The sequence below is a fragment of the Pipistrellus hanaki genome (assembly GCF_964339955.1).
Source record: "Pipistrellus hanaki genome assembly, chromosome: 3".
NCBI classification, from domain to species: domain Eukaryota; kingdom Metazoa; phylum Chordata; class Mammalia; order Chiroptera; family Vespertilionidae; genus Pipistrellus; species Pipistrellus hanaki.
The window spans coordinates 15374456-15401090 of NC_140505.1; the positions used below are offsets into that span (position 1 = coordinate 15374456).

Sequence of the window (26635 nt, forward strand, 5' to 3'; positions counted from 1 at the left end):
AAAAGCAACTATATGCCAGTTTAAATTGTGTATCTCACAATTCTGTCCTCTTTCTCTTGGTATGAAGTGTATACATGGAACCCTATATTTTAGTTAAGAAAAAGTTTTCAACGTCTTTAATTCGAGTTTGCAATCTTTTTGAAAAATCACCTTAACAACCTGGCTTCTAATATCGCCCTGGAAGGCATTTATTTATCAAATCAGTAAATTACAAAAAGCGAGGATTGCAAAGAAGAGGAATGTATTTTTTAAATAGTATTTCTTTATTTCTTCTCACGTAAGCATGAAGTTGATCTTGTAGCGTGTATATACGTGGCTCCGTTATGTGTTTTTCCTTATAGAATGTCCAACATTTCAGCTTGTTTTCTGGGATCTGCACAGTCACAGAATGTTCTCAAGGATGTTAAATTGTGAGTAGTTTATATGATTTCTGATCAGGTGTCTAGGATATGTGAGAATACTTTGTATGCAAAAATTTTTTATTTAATACATGAACAAAATATTCATGGTTTTTAAATATATTTTCTTTTTTATAGTGCATTTACAGAACTATTAATTTTAAAATCCTTCAAACTGAGAGAAATCTATTCTTTTTAGTTCTCGACTGTAATGTTAACATTGTAATGATGGGATTGTAAAATTTTGATTTTGGAAGAGAACTTGGAGAGTTACCTAGTTTTGCTTCATTTTACAGCTGAGGAAACTGAGGCTCAAAGTAATTTGACCTAAATCATTCACTCAATGAATTAATGGCTGAGCTGGGACTGGATTCTAGATCTCTTGCCCCGCTAATCTCATTGTGACCTAATTCTTTACTAGAATAAAATTGTCAGACACACAGAGTGTAGATATATCAATATAAATATTTGTATATTAGTATACAAACAACAAACATGTATTTATTGAGTATTGATAAAGATATAACTCAATATAAATATATAACTCAAACCCTTAATAAGATATACAGCATTACTGTATTTATATTCTTTTATGTTCCTTTATGTTCTTTCCCAATTAATCCTTTACCCTTCATCCTAAAGCAAACCACTGTTCTAGTTTTTTTTCTACAATATTTTTGTCAGACAATATGAACTCTTGTCTAAGACTTCTTTCATTCAGCATAATGTCATGGGATTCCTCCATGTTGTTGCATGAATCAGTAGTTTTTAAAATGCCAACCGTATTAAAAAATTTTTTTTAAAATCCTTATCCGATCAAATGTTTATTAATTTTAGAGAGTACTTAATGCTGAGTACTCCCTGACAGGCATTGCCAGCTTTTTGGTGATGGGTTGAAGTGAAATCAAAGAACTATACACACACACACCCACACACACACACACACACCCCTACACACAATATTTAGTTTTAGTAACTACCCTGTTTTCCCAAAAATAAGACAGTGTCTTACATTAATTTTTTCTCCCAATGTTGCGCTAGGTCTTATTTTCAGGGGATGTCTTATCTTTCCATGCGCTAAGTCTTATTTTTGGAGGATGTCTTATTTTCGGGGAAACACGGTAGCATAATGTATTATTTAAAAACTTATCAGGAATTATGGTTTTAAGATGTAATCTATTAGGCTATTGTTTTCTTTATTATAGAATATTTCTTGTCCTATTTTTTATTGTTGTTTGTTTGTTTTTATAGAGGCAAATACAAAATTGTATACTTAACTCCAGAATTCTGTTCAGGTAACTTGCACCTGCTTCAGCAACTTGAGGCTGATATTGGTAAGTGATACAATAGAATCCTTATAAGTATTTATTAAATAGAGTTACCCTTTAAAGTTAAACTTATGGATGGGTATTGAATTTCACTTCTGTTAAAGTCTATTTTAAACACTAGAGGCCAGGTGCATAAGATTTGTGCACTGGGGGTAAGGGAATCCCTCAGCCTGGCCTGCGGCATCTTGCAGTTCGGGACCTCTTGGGGGGATGTCTGCCCCCTGGTGGTCAATGTGCGCCATAGTGACTGGTCGTTCTGCCGTTCTGTCGATTTGCATATTATGCCTTTATTATATAGTATATGGGATTACCTCTTCCAGGAAATCTCTGGCTCCAACTTGGTCTCACTACTGCCTAATTCCATAGAAGACTGGAATTCCTTCTGCCATAGAAATACTGTAGGCTCCTGAATTATAATTACCAGTTTATGTATTATATATTGTCTTCTTTTACACTATAAACTTTTTGAGGAAAAAATACCATTCTTTTTTCTTTTTTTTTAAATTAATTTTTTATTGATTTTTTTTCAGAGAGGAAGGGGAAGGGATAGAGAGTTAGAAATATCAATGAGAGAGAAACATGGATCAGCTGCCTCCTGCACCCCCCCCCCACTGGGGATGTGCCCGCAACCACGGTACATGCCCTTGACCGGAATCGAACCTGGGACCTTTCAGTCCGCAGGCTGACACTCTATCTACTGAGCCAGACCGGTTAGGGCCCATTCTTATTTATATTTCCATAGTGCAGTATGTGGCATATAGTAGGCATTTACATGTATTGTTGAATGAGTGTTGAGTCTTAGATTCTATGAAATTATAAATTTTTAAAAATATATTTTGAATCTAAATTAAATCAGTGTAGTGGTTCCTTATACTGATTGTTCAAGAAAATCACCTTTCAGACTTTTGAAAAATACAGGATCCTTCCACTGTGGAAATTGTGATTAAATGCCTAGCCATGGGCCCTGGCATTTATAGGTTTTCAGAGGTGATTTTGATGTGTTGTCAGGGTTGGAAACCACAGTACCTTGGATTAGTGGCCTCCGGTGAGTATGATTAATTTAAAAAATTCAATAATAAGTTAAAGCTTTTTTCCTAGAACATTTAAATATAGAATTAGTCAAGAGCTGACACCATTTTTTTGTACTTAAAAATATTTTTGTCTGTTATTTCCTTTTTGATGATTATACTCAGCTATCAAAGAGTTGCCATCAAGGCTTCTATTCCAAATGCACATATTTCAAACATTCAGTTGAACCAACCAATGTTAGTTTTCTAATATTATATAATCCTATATAATAAAAGCCTAATATGCTAAGCGTCCAGTCATTCTAATATGCTAACGGCCCAGTTGTCTAGTCATCCATTCAACTAATCAAAGCACAGTCCTATATAATAAAAGCCTAGTATGCTAAGTATCTGGTCATCCAATCAAAGCATATATGCTAATGATATGCTAAGGCTGCTCAACCGCTCACTATGATGTGCACTGGCCACCAGGGAACAGATGATCAGTGCAGCTGCTGCCCCCTGGTGGTCAGTGCGCTTCCATGGGGAAGTGCTGTTCAGGCAGAAGCCTGGCTCACAAGTGCAGCTGTAGTGGCGGGAGCCTCTCTCATCTCCGTGGCAGTGCTAAGGATGTCCAACTAACGGCTTAGGCCCGCTCCCTGTGGATGCCGTCAGTCTGACATCCCCCACGGGCTCCCGGACTGAGAGGGCACAGGCCAGGCTAAGGGACCCCTAATCCCCGAGTGTACAAATTTTGTGCATGGGCCTCTTGTATGCTAATGATATGCTAAAGATGCTCAATTGCTCAAAGGCCGCTCATCTCACTATGACGTGCACTGACCACCAGGCACTCTGACCAGTAGGTTAGCTTGCTGCTGGGATCTGAGCGAGACCAGCTGGATATGCCCTAAAGCCCTCCTGTGGTCCCTCCCTGGCTGGCCAAGGCCAACCTTCTGTGTCCCTCCCCGGCCCTGATTGTGTACTGGTGGGGTCCTTCGGTCTGGCCTGCACTCTCTCACAATCCGGGACTCCTTGGGGAATGTCAGAGAGCTGATATTTGTCCAATTCAGCAGGCCAGGCCTAGGTACCCCACTGGTGCACAAATTCGTGCACCTGGCCTTTAGTAATTTATAATTATGTATTAAAATAATTTCACATCAACAGAGTTTTCAACATTGCGCAATCTTATTTAATGGTTATTTGCATATAACTCTACAGGTATTTAACAGTTAACAATTTTTCTCATGGTATACTGAAAACAAATTTGTGTCTTTTTAGTATGTGTTAAATTCCAACCGAAAAGTGAGGGCAGAAATTAACACTTGATTAAATAAATATATTGCCAAAAAGCACACCTATCAGCTGTTAAACTTCCTTAATGGGAAACAAATTTGCTGTGTCTCTTATTAAGTTGTATAAAGTTCTTGTGAATAATTCACTTTAGATTAAGTCCAACTACCTTAGAGACACAAATTGGCTGGTTTTATAGTAAAAGCTAGGGTCTGTGTTCATAGTGGCCTAGATGTTTTTTTTTTTGTGTCTATTTTAGCATTTTCTTTGTTTGGAGTTAGTAATTAGCTTAAGTCTGTACTTAGCCTAAGTCTGTACTTAGATCCTTTTACAGGTAGTTCCAATTTTTTATTTTTATTTTTGTAATGAATTGAATTATGAACACTTCAAGCACTGTGGCAGAATTCTCTCCATATTATAGATGAAAATGCTCTTTTTGGTTGCCTCTTAGTGTTGCAGAAAAGGTTGAGCATTTTTTTGGGAAATATTTTTATTTGGCTTCTGTTTCCAGGAAATTGTAAAATGCTCACAAAAGTGAATAAATTCAGAATTTTATTTGTACAGTAGTCTGACATTTAGTTAATCAGATTTTTCATGATAAATGTTACATTATTTAAGTAGTATGGATTTATAACAGAAGCAGCAAACATAATTTATATGAGACGTCTTAAAATCAAACACACTTGTAAAATTGTCCTTTAACTTTGGAAAGAAGGCCTGAGTGACAGGAATGCCAAAATGAAATATGTATAGGACCTGGTCAGACACTTGGACTTGCACATTCAAAGTGAAAATTGGTAGAAGCTTGCCTAAACTCATTCGGAGGGACAAAGTTCAGCTTCGTTAAAAGGTAGTCAGTCAGACCTGTAACTTTTTAAAAATTTTTAGAGAGAGAAAAGGGGGGGGGGGGAGAGGAACATCAATCTGTTGCCCCTCGCACATACCCTGACCCAGGATCGACCTGTAACCAGGTTTGTGCTCTGACTGGGAATCCATCCTGCCACCTTTTGGTGTACAGAAACATCCCTCCAACCAACTGAGCCACACAGACTAGGGACAAATAGGAAATTTTAATTTTAAGGAAAGTTTTAAAATAAAGGAGGAGCCACCATCTTTGTCTTAACCTATTTAATTTAAAATCTGGCTTATTTATTCCTAGAAAAGTGTTTGGATCAGAGTGAACATTTAATAATGATAAATAAGAATGATGATTTTTTAAAATTGAGATCTCTTTTATGTCAGGCCTCGTTTTAGCATTTTATGTGAGAGTGATCTAATTTAATCTTTAGAGTGACTAATAAATGTTAGGTACTATTGTCTACTGTGTTTCAATACTGGGATTTCAGAGGAACTCTCTGGCATGAAATGTGATCAGTGATGGATAGTCATGCACTGACTCTCACTAGAAATGTGTTGATCTATCTCCTGATGGCTCATCGAAGAGATAAAGTTAAAAGTATTGTCAAAGAAAAATGGAACAGCTCTTTTTTGGGGGTGTTACCATTACAGATGGTTATGAGTGATAGTCTTGAGGACAGGTAATAGTAAGTATTCAATTTTTCTGAGGAATAATAATATATAAACGTTTCCTCCTTACGCTCTACTAATATGTATTCCCGCTCTTCTTAGTAATGATTTTTGGTGTTAGCTGATGCTATTTATGCTTGTGTTTTTGTATGAACCAAATAGTTTGATTTCATTATTTGTTCTTTCTGTAATACATATCCTGAGTGAAGAAGGTAATATTGACTTAGATGAAGTTATTCCTTCTTTTTGAACTTTATTTCCCCCATTTATTTCTTTTTCTTCTTTTAATAGGTATTACTCTGATTGCTGTGGATGAGGCTCACTGTATTTCTGAGTGGGGTCATGATTTTAGAAACTCATTCAGGGAGTTGGGGTCTCTAAAGGCAGCATTCCCATTGGTAAGCTGAATCCCACTAAAATTGGACTTGCACATCGTCCTCTAGTATTTGTCTCTTCATTTGCTAGGTTCTAAGTTCCAGCTACCCTCTTCTTGATTTTCTGCAATCATGCCAAGCATGCTCCTCTGTTAGGGCTTTGTTCCTGCTCTTCCCTGTCCCTGAACATTTCACCCAGGTAATTCACGTGATGTGATCCCTTAACTTCTCTCAGGTCTTTGCTGAAATATTACTTATTTAGGCTTCCTAGGCCACCATAGGAAAAATCTGAAATTAACCCCTCCTCCAACATTCAATATTTCTCATATTTCTTTGTTATTTTTAATAGCACTATCACTGCTTATTATATTTTATTGTCTGAGGGTCTCCACTAGAATATTCTTTATGAGGAGGAATTTTGGTGGGTTGGTTTATGAAATCTAGAACAGTATATGGCATATTTTGGGTGCTCCATAAATAATTGGGTAAATGAATAAATGAATCAGATGTGGAAGCTGATAATCAGATAAGTAACTTTCTCCCACAGATAGTGAGTAGTAGAGCTGGGCAGTAGCTACACAGTGGGACACTGCTAATTTCTAAAGCAAACAATTTAAAAGAAATATAAAACTTAGTTTCTGCCCTAAAATAGCTCATAATCCAGTAAAGATTAGATTCATACCTATAAAAACAGAAGCAATGGCACCAAACAATCAATGTTATGTGGAACGGTATGAATGATATAGAAAGATCAATAAGTGTTAATGGTACATGTATAGAAAAAGAAGATATTTGTATGGTGAAAGTCAGTAAGCCAGTGTACCTTAACACTGCTTTCCAGTAATTTAGAATGGTTTTAAAAAATAAGCTTTTGGAAACTAAGAAGATTGCTTTCTGTAGTCCTTTGAATCTAGAAGGATTGTGTTAGAGGAGTTAAATATTCTATGCAGCTCTTAAACACATTTTAGTGTTGAATTTAAGTCTTTTATTATGTCTGACTTTGTATTTCATTGGAAAATTTTCATTTCTTAGAATGTTTCAGTATATAGCACAGAGTGTTTGTCAAGCAATGGCTACGAAATCTTTTTCCCCCAGTGTTTTCCTGAATCCTTTTTATTAGCTAAGTGGTGAGAAATGCCACCTGGTGGTTGTGGGACTCCCATTTTCCTCACTCTTCTCAGTGTCTTTTTATTCTTCTTCCCAATGTAATTACACTGGGGCAACTAGAGCAAACCTGCAATGCTTCACACCATTATTATTTCAATAAATTCAAAAAATAGCACAGAAATCACTAAACTGTTTAGGATAAAGATTCCAATTTGGAGAGAGTCAGACATAGTGAGTCTCAGAAAGAGCAGCCAGGCAGAAAGCTCTACATCAGTCTTAAAATCCCATCAAGTCCAAATAAGAGAACTTGTGAGATCCAGCAGACGTGGTGGTTCTTTCCATTACTTTCTTCCCCATCCTTTCACAAACATCAGTGTATAGTACACACTCAGTAACTAATTAGAATGAATGAATGAATGAAGCAGGAGAATGTTAACAGACGGGGATCACCCTGAACGGGTCTGCCTCAGACCAACTCCAGTGTGTGCAGGAAAGATTTCACAAAAGGAGTCCCAGTGATTTTGAGAGCACATTTATTAAAGCTGGGGTCAGTGAAACTAAGGAAGAGCTTAAGGTAGAAGAAATAACAGGAGAGAGTAGTGCCTTGCTTTGGCTTTTTAGAAATATTATAGGAAAGAAGTGAGCCAAGGCGAGGCTGCTGTTGGCTCAGTGGGAAGGTCGTAGTGAAAGAAGTGAGACACTTTGAGCTCCCTGGCGAATCAGAGAAGAGAGGGCCTTGGAGACAGGTTCAGGTGGAAGCCCAGGAGCACCCCACTGCTCCCCTGATTGTAAGTCTCGTGGGGGCCCTTAGATTTTAAGAGAACGAAAATACAATACAAAGTTCACGTCTGAGAAAGGTCCTGGGTATACTTCAGAGAGAATCCACACTGGCATCCGTAGTCTTGAGGGTTTTTATCTCTCTTCTGTGGTCGAGAAACTTAGGGAGGGAGAGTTTCAGAAGAATATTCATCAGCTTTTTGGGTGCGTGTTTAATATGCTGATGCATCAGAATGAGCATATAGGGGAGTTTGGGATTAGTTTTTGGTAGGCTTTACTGTTTTACTTTTATCTTGGGTCTGTCTGGCTTGAATCAGGTTTTTGTTATTTGTTCCCCAGACTTCATCTGTCCTTGGGTTTGGCTGGTACAACTCGCATTAATTGGGTCTCTGTCCTTTATCTCTCCAACCAGAGTAATTTAAGATATTTGTTCTCTGGTTAGGGAGGAAAGGTAGAATCTATTTGTTCTCAAGTGTCCTTGGTCAAGGAAGATAAGGTTTTGCTGTCTGTAAGTTGTTCACATTGTTTGGTTTTGTTAAATTATTTTGTCTCAGTTTCCCCCTTCATCTTGCCTAGGAATTTTCCTAGCTTCTTATTGTCCTGCCTTAGTGTTATGGAGTTAGAATTAGCAACATGACCCAAATTTAGAAGCAGATGGAATATTCTCTGAATCTATAGTTGTATACCATTGAAGCATATGACTAAGTCATTCCTAAATTTATAGTCACAAGATTAATTTCTGTTGTGTTGCTTGTTTTAACAAAAGTTAACACTTTGTACCAAGGAAACATTTTTGCCAGCTTGAAGAAGAATAAGAGTTTTATGAGTTAAGAACTTCATATAGGTGACAGAATAATTATCTGTCAACCCAATTTGCTTTTGACAATTAAAAGGTGCAAGCTATTATTATGTCATGATAACAGCATAAACTGGGAGCGTCCCAGCAAACCAGGATGTATGGTCATCTTTCTCATAACCGATCTATATATTATTTTTAAGCTTCATCCTCGTTTATAAATTTTAAATGTCATAAAGCACAACAATCTTCTAAGAGGAAAGATTCTATTCATTTCTGAAGTGAAAGTAAATAACTGTTGTTTATTTAAGTTTAATATATTGCATTACTTTATTCTATTTTCTTTTTGTAGAAGCAACATTCTTTTTTAAAATTTTTAAAAATATTTTTAAAATTTATTTTTATTTTTTATTGATTATGATATCATAATTGTCCTCATCCCCTCCATTCTCACTCCAAACCCCTCCCCACGTATGCCTCCACCCCCCTGTTGTCCATGACCACTGGTTAGGCTTATATGCATGCATTCAAGTCCTTTGGTTGATTTCTCTCCCTTTCCCCCATCCTCCCCTACTATCCCTCTGAGGTTTGAGAGTCTGATCGATGCTTCCCTGTCGCTGGATCTGTTTTTGTTCATCAGTTTATGTTGCTCATTATTTCCCCTAGATGTGTGAGATCATGTGCTACAAGAAATACACTTGTAAGAACCGAGAATGAGACCAGCCATAATGGTTATGCCCAGAGCCAAATGAATCAGTCTGTAGTGAGTTTCTTTCTGGGCCCAACAGTTCTTTTGAGTCCCAATTTCAGTGTCAAACAGTTCCTTATTTGTACATGTCAGCGATGATATTTCAGTTCTAGATGGTGGACAAATGGTGGTGATGCAGGTCCGACCGTCTCTGGTTTGGTCCTGGGCATCCTTCAGTGACGCACAGCTGCTGTCTGCTAGTGTGGCAAGGCATTGTCAAGCGTCTTCTCTTTCTGGACTGTTTCTCTTCTGTCTTCATGGCTGGAGCAGTCCTGTCAATTCCTCTCTATTGCAGGAATCCACATGGTCCTGGAGTTGTTTTCTGAAAATATACAAACATATTCTCGACCAAAAGTTAATAAAGGAATATTTTCTATAAATTTGACTTGAGATCCTTTTTCATTTTTTGTCCAAATGATTTTCTTCTGGCTTGTTTTGACACCATATGTGTTTTTTATGGGTATTTTCTTATTAGCATTACAACTGAAAGTTATTTAAAGTACAAATTTTCTAGATGTAATTTACTTACAGGATCTTTTTCCTTACATGATATTCTTCTACTATCACCCCCCTTTTTATTTTTATTTAAATATTTTGAGGCTTTTGGACATTTTATAATGTAGTTTTGATAGCTTTTACATTTTAATTTTTTGCACTAAAATATGATTGTTTTAGGTTCATTACATGTTGTGAAATTTTATTATGAGATAAGCTGCCAATAAAGATTTTTGTTAATACTTTAGGAACAGCTTTTTTACATTACAATCCATTTTTCTAGGATATTCGCTTATTTCAATTAGCCAATTTAAATTACTCTGAAAACTTGACTACTATTCTACTGTCAAACTCAACACTCTACCAACAATCTAATTTTACCCTGTGTATATTAGTGGAAAGGATTATTTGCCTTCTTGAGTAGACCCTAAGCATTTCTGGACTGGGCTGGATTTGGATATTGAAAACCTGCTTCCTCTTATCATGGCTACAAGACATCTCAAACAAGTCTTGTTGCGGTGAGAGGACAGCTGCTGTTGGCCAATCTCTGTCTGTTACCTGGGTCCTGATTTGAGCTGTGCATGGGAAGCGAAGCAGCCATGGGGGCAGGAGATTTCCCTCAGAAGGGTTGAAGGTTCAGGCCCCTGCACAGTTGTGGGGGTAAGGGTCTGTGCCCCACCTCTGCTGACTTCCAAGTTTTCTCCTGATGGCCCTTCTGCAACTGTGCCTGTCTTAGGTTGTTCCTTCCCTGAGGAATCTTACCTGTCTCTGGCTAACCAGTCATCCTCTGGGAAGCAACATTCTTAACTGTGACCCTTTAGAATCTTAGAGATAGAAGACTGAGTTTATTGTGATTTTTTTTCTTTTCATTGTTAGCAGGTCACTTGAATAGGGATTTTCTAGTGGCAAAGTGGGAATTTTTGTTATAAGAGAGTCTAACATCATGTTGCTAGCACTCTCTGTCTCCTATTTTGATGAAAAATCTGAGGCCAACAGAAGTTAGCCCTTGCCAAAGTCAGTGGCAAATCAGGGAGTAGTGTCCAGGGTTCTGAAGCTCTTGTATAGAATTCTTTTTACTTGTTGCAATAACAGTAATGGCTGAAACTTTTTGAGTGCTTACTGTGCGCCATGCACATGCATTATGTACAGGCATAATTATGGAGAGCGGCTACAGTGTTTGGACAGGTTCAAGCCTTGGACTAATGAGAAGAAACAGCCCTCTCGTGGCCACATGCAAGTCCCAGCGTGGAGGGCAGAGCCCTCCCAGCACAACGCTAGCCAACAGCTGTAGTTGTAAGTTTGAACCTATGGTCTGAATACGGGGCCCCATGTGCCTAGATGATATAGGCTGCAAGTAAACAAAGCTCTATCAGGTGCATGTAAATGAGTAGGATTGAAACTCATGGGAATGTTATAAACATCTTGACCACTCCCTTACTTTGTCTCGCGGCATCTGGCTATAAAATAAAGACACGGCTTGTAGTCCGTGGCACTGTCGCTAGCTCTCCATCAGAGAGGACAGCGTCCCACCAAGACCCAGCTTTCATTCTCTTGTCTGTCTTTTCTCAGTCCTTCACCGCCCCCCTCAGGTTCACCCTTGGCTGTGCTGGTGTGGCACACATAATACGCTTTATTTCATTTGGGCTTCACAATAACTTTATGAGATTGTTGCTATTATTTGTAGCCATTTTATAGGTGAGGAAACCAAAGTTTAGAGAGTGAAACAAACAGCTCAAAATCTCACATCTAGTTAGTGGCAAAGGCAGGATCTTAACTCAGGCAACTGATTCTAAGCCAGAGTTTTTCACTAATGTGCTGCTATTTTGCCTGATTTTTCTGTTAACTTCTTCAAGAAGTGTCATGTTTCATACTTCTTCCTTATTTTCAGACATACCTTGCCCATCCACTCATATATTTACTTAGAACCAAACTAAACCCTCCTATAGTTTTTATCCTGAAAACTTCTTTATCTGTATAGCAGTTAAACCCCAGGTATTTTATTAGTGCATTTATAAATTGTTTCAATAAAACACTTCAATTGATGAAAATGCTTTGTTGCTGTATTGGCGAGGATGTGCATGTCTCAAGAATGCCTAATATTTAAACTTTTCTTATTCTTAGTTTTATATTTGATATCAATATTTTTATTTTATATATGTTTGATTAGAAAAACTAACTTCTTTATAAATTGGCCTATTCATCTCCAAACTGTTAGGCTGGTATTCTTTAAATTCAGAGAACTGTGTGATTGCAAACCAGAAATCAATAAGTTAATTTGGGGGTTACTGTTTTAAATAATTTAAGGATAGGGAATGCAAAAATACTACCACCTTGTCAATTGGTTTTGATACACTTTTTCCATTAAAAAAATGACTCCCAAACCTACTTGGTATTTTTTACATGAGCTTTGAGATAATTTTTTATTAGAGCTATTTTGATTATAAAAGTAGTTTTTAATTGTTTTTCAAATTCTATAAGTGCTTTTTAATAAATTGCACATACATTTTCACTTATTAGTACATAAAAGAGAATTGCTTAAACTGATTTTTGAAGTAGTTGTGTATCTGAGAGCAATTTTTTGAGGATATTGTTTAATGTCTCTGTAGTGGGCCAAAAGAGTATTTCAAAAGTCCTGACCAGGTAGCCCAGTTGGTTGGAGTATCATCCTGATATGCTAAGGTTGTGGGTTCGATCCCTGGTCAGGGCACATACAGAAATAAACTATTAAAGACCAATGAATGCATAAATAGAGTGGAGCAACAAATAAGATGTTTCCCTCTCTCTTAAAAAAGAAAAAAAGAAAAAGGACATTTCATGAAAGTTGTATTCTTGGTTATAGAACAGTTGGTGATTTAGGAACAACTTTAAGACCCAGTCCATTTTTTTCTGAGTATGAAATAATAGCATAGTTTATTATAACTCCCTATGAGAATAGGGACCAAAATGTTAAATCTAGTTTTGTGGGAGGTATGTTGTTATAACTTCTTTAGAATTTCTGAAAGATTATGTATTCATATTTTTCCTGGTATGTGCTGTGCCTCCAGCTTTGGCTGATAATCCAGTAAAAAAGTTGGTACTAAGCTGAAAATAAAACATGACTTGGTTGCTCAAGGAACCAATTAATAATACATGTTTCATTTTATGCATTTTTCTTATTTATAGTATGTCATGATTTACTTAGTGAAATTGGAAGGAGGATATTCAGGTCATTGAGAGCTTTGCTACTAAAGTTGAGAAGCTCTAAGCCTATATATTTAATATCAGAGACAAAAAAAGATTCATTGCTTTGCATAGTTAGATTTCCAGTGAATGAGTTTATAATTTGTGAATTACAGATTAATAAAAAGGCTTAACAGAACCCCCGCTTATAGCAGCACAGTTAAAAATACATATAATAAAGATCTACTTAATAAAAGAATAACATGCTAATTGACCATACCGTTGTGATGCCCATCAGCCAATCAGGAGTGAGTATGCAAATTAACCCAACAAAGATGGTAGGTTAATTTGCATACACAACTGCCTATTGGCCAGGGGCGGGGCGAGACACACCACTCAGCTGCTCTGGACTCTGGGCAGCATGGGAAGGTGGAAAGGTGGCTCTGGGCCAGAGCAGAAAGGTGGATCCGGCCAGAGCCAAGGTGGTGCTGGCAGCCAGGGAAAGGAAGGTCCATTCCTGCACGAAGGACCATTCCTTCTTTGTGCATTGGGCTTCTAGTTAAAAAAAAAAAAAAAGAAGAAGAAGAAGAAGAAGTAGATAGCTAGTAAGAAGAATTAATTTAATAAGGCAAGGTAGACTACATTTTGAAATCTAATGGATTTAGTATATTATTTAAATTATTCATGAATTTAAAAAAAATAAATGTATTTTAGAGGCCGAGGAACGCATAAGTAGAAAGTTTCTTTCCTTCTCAAAAAAAGTTAATTTGAAAGCTGCATTTTAAACACTATTTCTTTTGCTATTGTTTCACAGTGTCTTTGTAAAAAGGCAGTACAATTTTTAGGAATTAATGAGCTCTCTCCTTTTTGAAAAATTGATGAACTTCATCAGGTTCCAATAGTTGCTCTCACTGCTACTGCAAGTTCCTCTATCCGGGAAGACATTGTCCGCTGCTTAAACCTGAAGAATCCTCAGATTACTTGTACTGGTTTTGATAGACCAAACTTGTTTTTAGAAGTTGGACGAAAAACTGGAAACATCCTTCATGATCTGAAGCAATTTCTTGTCAAAAAAACAAGGTGAGGATTTCATGGTTGATAAATTTTGGTAACTTTAAAAAAAAATTATTTTATTTTTTTACTATTTCTTTCTAATATGCATTTAACCCATTTCAAATTCTACTTAGCTTTGGTTCAAATCAAGTGTGGCATTATAGGATCAAGATAGTGACTGAGATAAAGTCAGTTTTTTCAAAAATATATATTTTATTGATTTTTTTACAGAGAGGAAGGGAGAGGGATAGAAAGTTAGAAACATCGATGAAAGAGTAACATCAATCAGCTGCCTCCTGCACACCCCCTACTGGGGATGTGCCCTTGACCGGAATCGAACCCGGGATCCTTGAGTCTGCAGGCAGACAGACGCTCTATCCATTGAGCAAAACTGGTTTTGGCGATAAAGTCAATTTTTGAAGTAAGAAGTGAATTCTTTTAATATTTTTATACTTCAAGCTGTTGCTTGAACAGGACATGTACTTTTTTAAATAAATTTTTTATATGTCTTTATTGATTTGAGAGAGAGAGGAAGGAAGGCGGGGGAAGAGAGAGAAATATCGATTGGCTGCCTCTTGCATACACCCCCTGTTGGGGATTGAGCCTGCTACCCAGCCATGTGCCCTGACCAGGAATTGAACCCTCGACCTCCTGGTACATGGGACCATACTCAACCAACTGAGCCACAGTTGGACATACACTCTTAATAATTGATAAGTAAACACAAAAACAAATGAGTCTCATATCTGAATTTAACCTATTTCACTAATTATATGACAAACTTGAGTTTTAGGGAATTTTTTAAAGTCATCTTATAATAAACACTTTTGCGACTATATCATGTGTAATGTACTATTCTAGGCACTTTATGTGAGTGAACTTCCTCCTCCTTAGTGTTCCTTGTTGCATTCTCTACACAATTTTCAAATTTGTCATCCGAAAGTATATCCCCAAATTTTGATGTTCTTTTCTGGTGGCTCCCTCTTGCCTGTGAACTAGAGACTAGACTCCTTAATCTAACATTCAAGCCCATCCAAGATTTTGATATTTAATGGGACAGTGGTTTTTCTGAAAGCAAATTAAGTAGGATTTTGTACTTCATTTTCAGTCCTCCAAGAAGGGTAATTGTAGCAGGGAACCATTGGGAGTCAGAATGATTTCTATAGATCCTAGGCAAATAGAAGCTTTCCTCTTAATGAGCACTGAGATGAAGGGTATTAAAACTTCAAAGTATTGCTTTTTATTTCCATTTTCTTTCCTTCATTTAATTCTGCCATTTAAAAAAATCAGTATTCACATTTTTTCTATTCATGATACATTTAAGTTAGATAGCTAAGCCTCTCTCACCTCTCTACTTTAATGGAAGATAGACTTTTTCCCCCCTTAGGAAATTGTAAGGGAATAACAGCTTTTATTAAATACTTGGCAAAGTAATGAATCCTTTTGTATTAGAAATTTTTACTCTTTGATTTTTTCTGCTGTATAAGTTCAAATTTTTATGTATTCTATTTACTAAAAATTTAAAAAGTGACACATAGTATTAGTTTGAACAATATAGATACATATAAATTCAAAAGTACTTCAGTCTTAATATCATTCCTCAATTGTAATCACCATTGCTATTTTGTCGTTCAGCTTTATAAACTTTCCTATGTCTGTACTGTGCAGATATGCACTTCTAGTTTTCAGTGTTATTAAATTTATGCAGTATTTCACAATAGACCCATTTTTTATTGTTTTTGTTCCTTTAAGTATCTTTGCTATCTTTTTGTATATTGTGTTTTCTTAAATTAGGTCTTAATGTATAGGATATTACAATATCCACATTTTGATAAACAATCTTTTTTCTTAAAAATGCCTAAGTGAGATTTTTTTCACGTTAAAAATAATTTGTAGAAGTAAAATTTGTATTTTATCTCACTCCATAAAGTTATCTATAATGAGTTTTTTATATGGAAGCCCCATTTGGTCACTATTAAAAATTTCTTTGAGTAGATTATTCAGTAATACTCTGTAATTACTCACTAATTTTCCCTCTTCTACTTATGTTTTTATTTTGCCATAGTCCTTCTTGAAAGTTTTATATACATTTAAATGTTTTAAAATATTTTTTTGGTTTTAGAGAGGAAGGGAGAGGGAGAGGAAGATAGAAACATCAATGATGACAGAGAACCATTATCCAGCTACCTCCTGCATGCCCCCTACTGGGAATTGAGCTTGCAATCCAGGCATGTGACCTGACTGGGAATGGAACCATAACTTCCTGGTTCATAGGTTAATGCTCAACCACCAAGCTACACTGGTCTGGCTACATTTAATTTTTTAATGTTTGCTTAGTATTTTATAGTTGAATGTTATAATAATGAACATTTAGATTATTTTCCATTGTTATACTTTTGCTATGAATATTTGTGTTTATGTATCTTTTAGCCAAGGTGTAAATAAATTTGTAAAATAGGTTACTAAACTTGAAATTGTGTTAAAGGATATATGTATTAGAAATTAAATAACCTTTCCTAAATCTAAAATAGAACATTCTTTTTATATTAATTAAGTCATCATAAATGAATGTATTTATGGAAGTGAATGTATTTATGGAAATGAATATATTAAGGAATTAAATAAGTCTAAGGAAATCATTATTTACACTTCTAGAAAATAAGCACAGGTTTTTAAAATAGACCTTCTAATAAATGTTTATGACAGTCATAGTTTCAAGATTACTAGTAAATACTTCTTTGAACTATAAAAATGATCTCTTAATATTACAAGAGTGCTTATGCTTTTTCTGTAAACATAGAAACTCAATTTTATGATCATAACAGAGTAAGAATAATGTATTATACATTTTATTTACTCTCCTGTGTAACTATTTACTTACCTTATGTAAATGAAGACTAATTGTTAAAATAGTGCTTTGTATTTCCAAAAGTATGGAAATTGTATTTCCAATCATTTCTAAGTTTTTTATCAAGGCTTCTGCTTAAATAAATAAACTTGTCTCTGGTTTTAATTTAGACAAAAACTGAGTCAAAGGTGTTTAGGGCTTAACATAATTCATTTCCACATTTGACCCACCATAATGTTTTAGATTTATATGTAGTTATATATATCATTGTTTTCTTTATGCTTTCTCCTTTAGGTCTTTTACTAAAAGGAAAATTAAATTAAAATTTAATTAAAATGAAATTTAAAAGTTAAAAAGGGAAAATTAAATAAGATCAAATTTAAACTAATCTGAATCATGCATATATATATTTGTTCTTATATTCTTTTTTTTTTTTTAGTTATGCTTGGGAATTTGAAGGTCCAACTATCATCTACTGTCCTTCCAGGAAAATGACAGAACAAGTTACAGTTGAACTTAGGAAACTGAACGTAGCCTGTGGAACATACCATGCAGGCATGAATGCTAGTTCAAGGAAAGAGGTTCATCATAAGTTCATGAGAGATGAAATTCAGGTGAAGATCGATCATCATTACTCTCTATCCTCCATAGTGGTAACATATTCCTCTATTTACCAAATGCCTTCTTTGCATTGAGCATAAAACAGCTCTAATAAAGGGAATCAGAGTTTAATGTGGGAAGCTAGCTATGTGAACAAACTATTGCAGACTAGTATGGCTAGCAGCCTGCACATGGTGCTTAGGTGCACAGAGGAGGGAACGCTAGCTGTTTAGGTAGGTTAAGTAATGGGGATGGTCCACCCAGGAAGAAGATATTTGAGTAGAGTCTGAACAAATGGATAGAAGTTTGTCAAGTGTGCAAGGCCAGTAGGTGAAGAGGGAAAAGGAATTGGTTATAGGATTCCAGGAAGGAGGGCTAGCATGTGCAAAGCCTTGTGAAATGAGAGTGCAGGAAATTGTAAATAGTTCGAAATGGTTGGAGAGAAAGACAGTGTGGAGTAGGTATGGCTTAGAGCAGTGGTTCTCAACCTTTCTAATGCCGCGACCCTTTAATACAGTTCCTCATGTTGTGGTGACCCCCAATCATAAAATAATTTTCGTTATAATTACTTCATAACTGTAATGAGTTATAATGTAAATATCTGTGTTTTCCAATGGTCTTAGGCGACCTTGCTAGCGGTTCTCAACCTGTGGGGTCATGATAACAGTGTTAGAAAACTAACTGAACAGCTAGTGACCCATAAGTTGAGAACCACTGAGGCAGAGCCTAAGACCATCGAAAACACAGATATTTACATTTTTTCTTTCTGATTTTTCATAACCAAATCTAACCACCTTTGGGTGTAGATTTGCATTTTTAGTCTATGATAATTTATTTTTATTTTTAATCCCAACTTTTAGTTTTATGTCCTTTAGTATTTTATTTGTGCTTTCAAGATGGCTTGAATTTCTTAACTTTCTAAAATGAGGCTGTGAATTAATTATTTGATAAAATATCTTTATTTACACCTGAGAGAATAGGTTGGTCTCATCTAAGATTAGTATCATATGATGAAAATTAAATCTTAAAAGTTCTCTACACACACAAATGAACTATGTGAGATGATGAAAGTGTTAAATAACCTTATTATAATTATTTTACAATAGGTATGTGTATCACACCATCACATTGTACATCTTAAACTTACACAATGTTATATGTCAATTATATCTCAGTAAAGCTGGAAAAATTGAATAAGACATAACATTTAAAAAATAAAATGAGCCAAAACCGGTTTGGCTCAGTGGTAGAGCGTCAGTCTGCGGACTGAAGGGTCCCAGGTTCGATTCTGGTCAAGGGCATGTACATTGGTTGTGGGCACATCTCCAGTAGGGGGTGTGCAAGAGGCAGCTGATCGATGTTTCTCTGTCATCGACGTTTCTAGCTCTCTATCTCTCTCCCTTCCTCTCTGTAAAAAAATCAATAAAAAATATATTAAAAAAAAACTTTAAAAAATAAAATGAGAATGATGTTGCTTATTTACTCTTAAATTTAGCAAAATTGCCTAGTTTTAATCACTCAAAGCTTTTTCTTAACATATTTCAATACCTATATTTTTCTCTCACCTTTATTGTTCAGCATTTTCTTTTTATTTGCTAATGTTGGTCCATATTAATACATTCTTAATGGCATTTTAATTTTTATCAGTTATGCATGTACATTTAGAACTAAATAGCTCTGCAGCTCTACAATGAAAGCATCAGCCCTTCATTCCTTCTATGTATTTCTAACCTCATTTCCTACCAATATTAGCATAAAGCTTTTGATTAGTCAATATATATTCAAATATATATACATAATTATTTCTCTGAAAATTATTTTTATTGCTAAGCCATACAGTATATTATAGTTACTTTTCTTGTGCAACTTCCTGTATTATTAATACTTTTTAAAAATCTTTAGTTTTTTTATGTTCTTGTCATGAATTCTTCCCTAAAATTTCTCTAATTATGTAAATCTTCATACTAAAGTATATCAGCTGTTCTACCAGTTTTATCCTTTTAAAGATGCAGAGATAAATTCATGTTTTATTTTACAATATAATTTCTAATGAGTTACTTCCTTTCATTTTAGAACACTGTTAGAAAATATTACATATTATGCAATCGAGTAAGGACTTTTGAAACTTCATAATAACACAAAAGTCTCATTTAATATAATAATTATTTTTAAGATCCTCTTTTGTGACTTGTACTTATCGCTAAAGAGAAAAACCACTTTTTATTTTTATAGCAAGGAAACAAGTTCTATTTTATGCTCACTAATCCTTAATCTGTAAATTGGGTGGGTAATCTTTTAATCTGTAAGTGTTTGGTTAAAATCATAATTAAGTTCAGTTTTACGCCAAGGACTTTAGCTAATGAACTAATTATTCTTATTAAAAGGTAAAAATGTAAGATTTTAGTTCTGCTAAATGTTTGTCAAACTCTGTTGTTATTTATTCTCAGTGTGTCGTAGCTACCATAGCTTTTGGAATGGGCATTAATAAAGCGGACGTTCGCAAAGTCATCCATTATGGTGCACCGAAGGAAATGGAATCTTATTACCAGGAGATAGGGAGAGCTGGCCGGGATGGACTTCAAAGTTCTTGTCACCTGCTCTGGACTCCAGCAGACCTTTCCTTAAATAGGTAAAACCATGTATTGCTTCCACACTTGCAGGTTTCTTTCCTTTCTTTCCATATGAGCTTTGAAAGCATTTGAGGCAGCACCAAAATTTTCAAATAATGTACTTTAGTGCATTTAAATAGAAACAGAGGACATCTAAGAACATTTGTGGTAAGTGCTGCCACCCAGAGGAGATGACCTATTTTAGTCAGACCTTACTTAGTGTGAAGAATTAACTAAATCAGGATTCTACAGGGAATGTAACACAGATCCCATGTAATAGTTGTGCACCAATGAGCTATTTATTTTTCCTCAGGTGCTCTCAAGTTTTGATTTGTCTTCAGCCACAGTTATTTCAGAAACCATTAACTTTATTATTGTTTTTTTTTCATCCCATGTTGCTGATTCCAAATGACTTCTGCTCATCCCTACTTGGATAACTTTACTATTTGTTTCTTTTATTAGTTCTGTGAGAGCATGCCAGCTGCCCTTGACAGCATGTGATAATCATATTGTTCATTACTGACTATCATGAAAAGAATTTGTTTAGTTTTTAAATACAGGAAAACCATTCTATATAAATACTAAATAGCTATTTTGTTGGTACTTAAGTTCTGTGAAATTTATATTGGAAAGGAAAACTTCACCTTGCAAAATTTTTCAGGGAGGGTTTAGCAACTGATTCAACCATAAGGGAGAAAATTTTAGGAAAAAAAACTATGTGGTAACTGATGGGCCTGCCAAGATGAAGAATTTTCAAAATGCACCTCCATGTAGCTGGATAAATTGAGCTATTGAATGGACATATTATCCCATTTTATTAAAATTATGAGAATACCTATCCAACCCAGTTTTAATTTATTCATCACTTAACAATGCCCCCCTTTTAGTGCCCACTGTGCCCCAAGCATTAAGCTTCCTGATGGGGATACTGTGATAAATAAAAGCAGATATGGTACCTGTTTTCATAGAGCTTACAGTGTAATAGGAACGGCAGATCCTAATCACAGAATCATATAACTATAGATACTTAGGGTGCATTTTACTATTCTCTTTTTCTGTTTGAAAATTTCAATAATCAGAAGGGTTGTTTTAAAGTATCATGTAAATATGTGTAAAATTACAATTATGTTAAGTGCTGTGAAGGAAAGTTGCATTGAGTAGTGAGTATATAATGGGGGGTGTTTACAAGTTGAAAAGGCCAGGAAAACTCTCCTTCAAGAAGTGATAGGGTAAGTTGAGATCTGAAAGAAGAATGAAGGATTAATTAGGTCTAAAAATGTTTGCTATAAATGTTAAGCTCTTCCTTTTACTAGTAAGAGTAATCATGAGCTTTTGTTGTTTAACATAGAATCAATAAAACTATCCTCTTAAACAGGACAATTACTATTTTCCACTCGACACTAGTGTCCATGTAAAGGTTTTTATAAACTGATTTAAAATTAACTGGGATAGAACACAGCTCTGCATGCTACTAGTAAGTTTGGGATTGTATCTAACATAACTTGATTCCTGTCTGTTCTTATTTTATTAGGACATTATGCTGAAGTGCAGAAGACAGCCTGAGTTCTGTTTTGTAGCTTTGCAGGCTTACCAATGGAGATAGCTCCTATTTTTCTGGGTTTTAAAAGATACTTCAAATGTTTTTTGTTTGTTATTTCATTGAGATTTAACAGGAAGTAACAGAGATTAGTAGTCTTTAGGGTATACGGTTGTTCTTTGCATCCACCCTAAAGGAAATAAAACTAGGGTTAATCAGACAAAGCAAAAAGTTTTCGAATAAATGAAGTTGCTGGTTCTCAACTGAAAAAGTCACTGTAATTCACAGAATGTTTAGAATCCTATGAGAGAAGAAACTTGTCCAGCCATCATAGTAAATATGTAATTTTATATTTCTTATTGAAGATGCCATACCATTGACAAAGTCTCAGTGTCTGCATTTGCCATTATTTAAACAGTCAAACCCAATAGTTACTATGTATTGTAACTTTTAAGGAAATAATTTGCAAATTAATCTCATTTCTTCCACGGGCTGTAACTGATTCCTATTTACGGTATTGTTTTGTAGAACTTTTCTTTTTTTTAACTTGTTTGTGTTCTGTAGGATTTTGTATTTTACATATTGTAATAGTCCCAAAAGAAAAGTATTTATTTGATTTGATGTTAGAGACTCATAATTTTATTTTCTAAAATTTCTTATTGATTGACACTGAGAAAGCCAGGAAAGTCCTGAGAAGACACTGAGAAGATTAAATGTAGATCGTCTGAACCAAATATAAGAGTGAATCTAGTTCCTAGAGTGTAGGCATTTTTCTTTGTTCTTTCTGAGAAGGAGATAAGCTAAGTAAACTAAAGCAAAAGCTCTAATTTTTATCCCATGATGTAGGAAGAATGAGATTAGATGCTAAACTAGGAATGAGAGTCAACAGTTTGAAGAGACTCTTAGGAAATTGCAGGCATACCTTGTTTTATTGCACTTAGCTTCATTGCGCTTCACAGAGGTTGCTTCTTTTACAAAACTGAAAGCAAGACCCTCCCCCAGCAAAAATATTATGACAGGCTTTATTGTGATACTTGCTCTTTTGAGGTGTCCTGGAACTGATGCTGCGATATCTCCAACGTATGCCTGTATGTGGAAGGGTGGTTAAGTGGTGTCAAATGATAAGAATGTTTTTGAATAAGACATCACTTGTGTGTTCAGACTTTGCAGAAATCCGTTAACTGGTGTCATCCTTGAGAGTTGTACAGAGGTATTATTATCAGAAGTTTGGATAGTCAAGATATGAGTGAGTGAGGTCATGAGTAAGGTTTAGATGACGATCAGTATTATCATCTAGATCTTATGGGTAAATCATTGTTTCCTTTTAAATACCCAAAACACATTCAACTCAAACTTCTATTTATTCTTGGAAAAATGTCTTGGAAAGATATGCAATATATTTAGGAGATTGTCATCATCTGATATCTGCTATTCGTAGAATTTCTTCACAGAAGACTGGAAGAAACAGTCAGGATGAGTGATAGCCACATTAACTTAAACACAAATGTCTTTGGAGTTATTAACCATTTAAAATAAATTTAATATTATAGAAAACACATCAGTTTTAGTTGTTTGAGGAAGGAACTTAATTTCGATACTTTACTGGTGTCCCATAATAATGCCCTATAATACAAAGAGAAATCCTCTGAAGAGCTAAAAGAAATCTAGTTTCATGTTTGGATAATGTGCCTCTTTTATTTTTTAATTTTTAATTTTTAAATAAATATAATAATATATATATATATATATATATATATATATATATATATATATATATATTTTTTTTTTTTTTACAGAGAGGAAGGGAGAGGGATAGAGAGCTAGAAACATCGATGAGAGAAAAGCATAGACCAGCTGCCTCCTGCACACCCCCTACCAGGGATGTGCCCGCAACCAAGGTATATGCTCTTGACCAGAATCAAACCTGGGACCTTTTAGTCCGCAGACCAACGCTCATGAGCCTTTTAGTATTCCTTACATAGCTTTTTTTAGTTTCTCCTGTAAAATAAATGAAAAATAATTTTTAACTGGGAAAAGGTGAAAATTCATACATAGTAGAAGGATTACCCAAAAGCATGTAGCATATAAATCAAAATGAAAAACTTTAGGGTTTATAAACAATTTTCAAAGATAGCTAAAAATTAATGCTTGGACACAGGTAGAATTCTTTCAAAAATAATTTTCATAAAAAATCAGAAAAATGCTCGCTTCTTGTGAAGGGATTGACTGGCAGGGGGCACATAACTTTCTGGAATGATAGAAGTGGTCTTTGTCTTAACAGGGGTGTGGAATAATAAAATAACTACATAACTAAAAAACAAAATCACTAATGCAAATTTACATATTCCTGTGATATTTTTAATTGACAGGCATCGCCTTAATGTGATACATAATGAAAAGTTTCGATTATACAAATTAAAGATGATGGCAAAGATGCAAAAATATCTCCATTCCAGCAGATGTAGGCGAAAGTATGTATTATTTATTTTATATCAGTTAATTACATAGATTTATGGGTGATGCTCTTTTAAGAAAAAAATTTGCAAAACGATTAGAAGTATTTAGAAAGAATATTTTGTTGGTGTTGAATATGTGCTGAGTTTTTAACGCAACTTTCTTTTTGCCTCAGTAAACTGAAGCAAAATAATGAGGTCCCAGGTGAATCTATTAATGATGATTTCATCTCATTATTTTCAGCAATGAATTTAACATATATGTTTTTGTTCTTTTATTTAATTTTAAATCTTCTCTTGGGTAGACTCATCTTGTCTCATTTTGAAGACAAACAACTACGAAAGGCCTCATTGGGTATTATGGGAACTGAAAAATGCTGTGATAATTGCAAATTCAGGTAAATATTTCTTCTCTAAATGAACATTCTAAAAGTTTGTTTCTCTTTCTTTGCAAATAATTTTTAATTTAATTTTTGTTAATAACTGTGAATTATAGTTATCTATATATTTTTATTTTTAAATGTATTTTTATTTATTGGAGAGAGAGAGATAGAAACATCAATGAGATTGATACTTCAATTGGCTGCCTCCTTCACTGCCCTCTACTGGGGATTGATCCTGAAACCCCGAGCATGTGCCCTGACCAGGATTCGAACTGGCAACTTCTTGGTGCATGGGTTGATGTTCAACTACAAACCAAAACTAGCATTATAGTTTTTTAAAACAAATTAAAAAAAAGATATTTAAATAGATGACAAAGCAAACAATATTAAGAGTATTTTGTTTTATAAATAGACAAACCAATAAAGTAGAAGACCTAAATCTAAACATAGCAACAGTTACATTAAATGTAAATGTCTAAAACATCATTTAAAGGCTGACATTCTTAGAATCGGTTTAAAAATATGACCCAACTAAGAACATTATCAGAGGTAAATAAGGACTTTACCTGATGATAAAAGCATCAGTCTACCAATGTATCAGTCAGGGTTCTTCAGAGAAACACATCAAACACATCACACACACACACACACACACACACTTTAAGGAATTGGTGTATGCAGTTGTAGGAATTGGCAAGCTGGCAGGCTGGAAAATTGGGCAGGATTTCTTTGTTAACAATCTTGAACCACAATACCTTGTTTTCCAGCAAAACTCATTTTTTTCCCTCCAAGATCTTCATCTGATTGGATGAGACCCCCCTCACATTACCAAAGGGAATCTCCTTTATTCAAAACTGATTATAAATATTAATCACATCTAAAAATACTTCTGTAGCAACATCTACATTAGCGTTTGACCAAACAAGCGGGTACCAGAGCCTACCAAGTTGACACATAAAGTTAGTCATCATATCCAAGAACACGAAATCCCCATTGGGTATATATTTAACAAAAGAACTAAAAGAATGAATGGAGAAATAAATCCATAATTACAAGTGACTTCAATCTCTTCTCTTGCTAATTAATAGAACTAGTAGACAAAATCAGTAATAAGATAGGAGAAATGAATAGGAGAAGATAGGAGAAACGAATAGGACTGCCAACAGACTGGATCTAATTAACTTCTATAGAACCCTCCACCTGACAGCAGCAGATACACATTCTTTTCAGGTGCTGATGGAACATTCATAAACACAGGCCATCTTCGGGGTAAAAAAAAAACCATAACAAATTTAGATTATAAAATATATGGCATGTAGTTAAAGCAATCCTGAGAAGGAAAGTTGGAACATTAAATACTTAGAATAAAAGTTTCCGATCAGTAATTAAGCTTCCATCTTAAGAAGCAAATAAGAGCAAAGGTAGCTAAAAGGAAGCAAAAGGAAAGAAATTAGAAAGATAAGAGTGTAAGTCAATGAAATAGAAAACAGGAAAACAATTGAGAAAACCAATGAACTCCAAAGCTCATTATTTGAAAAGATCAATAAAATTGATAAACACTTATAACAAAAAAACAAAACAAAAACGAGGCACAGATTACCAATATCAGGAATGAAAGGAATTTTGCTACAGACCCAGCAGACATAAATAATAATAATAAGGAAACGCTATGAGTAACTCAGTGCACGAGATGAGATGGAGTAATTCCTGATAACCTCAAGCTAATGAAACCTACAGTGAAATAGATAACCTGAATAGTCATGCAGCTGTTAAAGAAATTGGATCCTTGTTTAAAAAGACCTCTGAAAATAAATTCCTTAGCCCAGTGGTCTGCAAACTTGTTAGTCAACAGAGCCAAATATCAACAGTACAATAATAGAAATTTCTTTTGAGAGCCGAAAACCGACTTCTGCACATGGGCCACAAAGTTTCAGTCGCAATGTGTGTGCACCGCACGTGGTATTTTGTGGAAGAGCCACACTCAGGAGGCCAGAGAACTGCATGTGGCTCACGAGCTGTGGTACACTGCCTTAGCTCAAATGGTTTGAACAGCAAATTATACCAACATTTACAAGAAGAAGAAATGCCATTTCTGCAGTATGATTTCATTTATATGATATTCTCCTAAACATAAGACTATATTATT

At 35.0% G+C, this 26635-nt stretch overlaps 1 protein-coding gene across 5 annotated transcripts in view; it reads left to right on the forward strand.

Moving 5' to 3' along the window:
- WRN (WRN RecQ like helicase) overlaps positions 1-26635 on the forward strand; it is a gene marked incomplete at its 5' end in the record, with an annotated part of 118594 nt that overhangs the window by 51220 nt on the left and 40739 nt on the right. For all 5 annotated transcript variants that reach the window (XM_084877027.1, XM_084877028.1, XM_084877029.1 and 2 more), the window contains 8 exons: positions 342-410; positions 1650-1732; positions 5842-5948; positions 13899-14086; positions 17347-17521; positions 19955-20136; positions 24023-24124; positions 24412-24504. In XM_084877027.1, coding sequence (XP_084733153.1) covers positions 342-410; positions 1650-1732; positions 5842-5948; positions 13899-14086; positions 17347-17521; positions 19955-20136; positions 24023-24124; positions 24412-24504 — 999 coding nt within the window. The remainder of the gene's footprint in view (positions 1-341; positions 411-1649; positions 1733-5841; positions 5949-13898; positions 14087-17346; positions 17522-19954; positions 20137-24022; positions 24125-24411; positions 24505-26635) is intronic.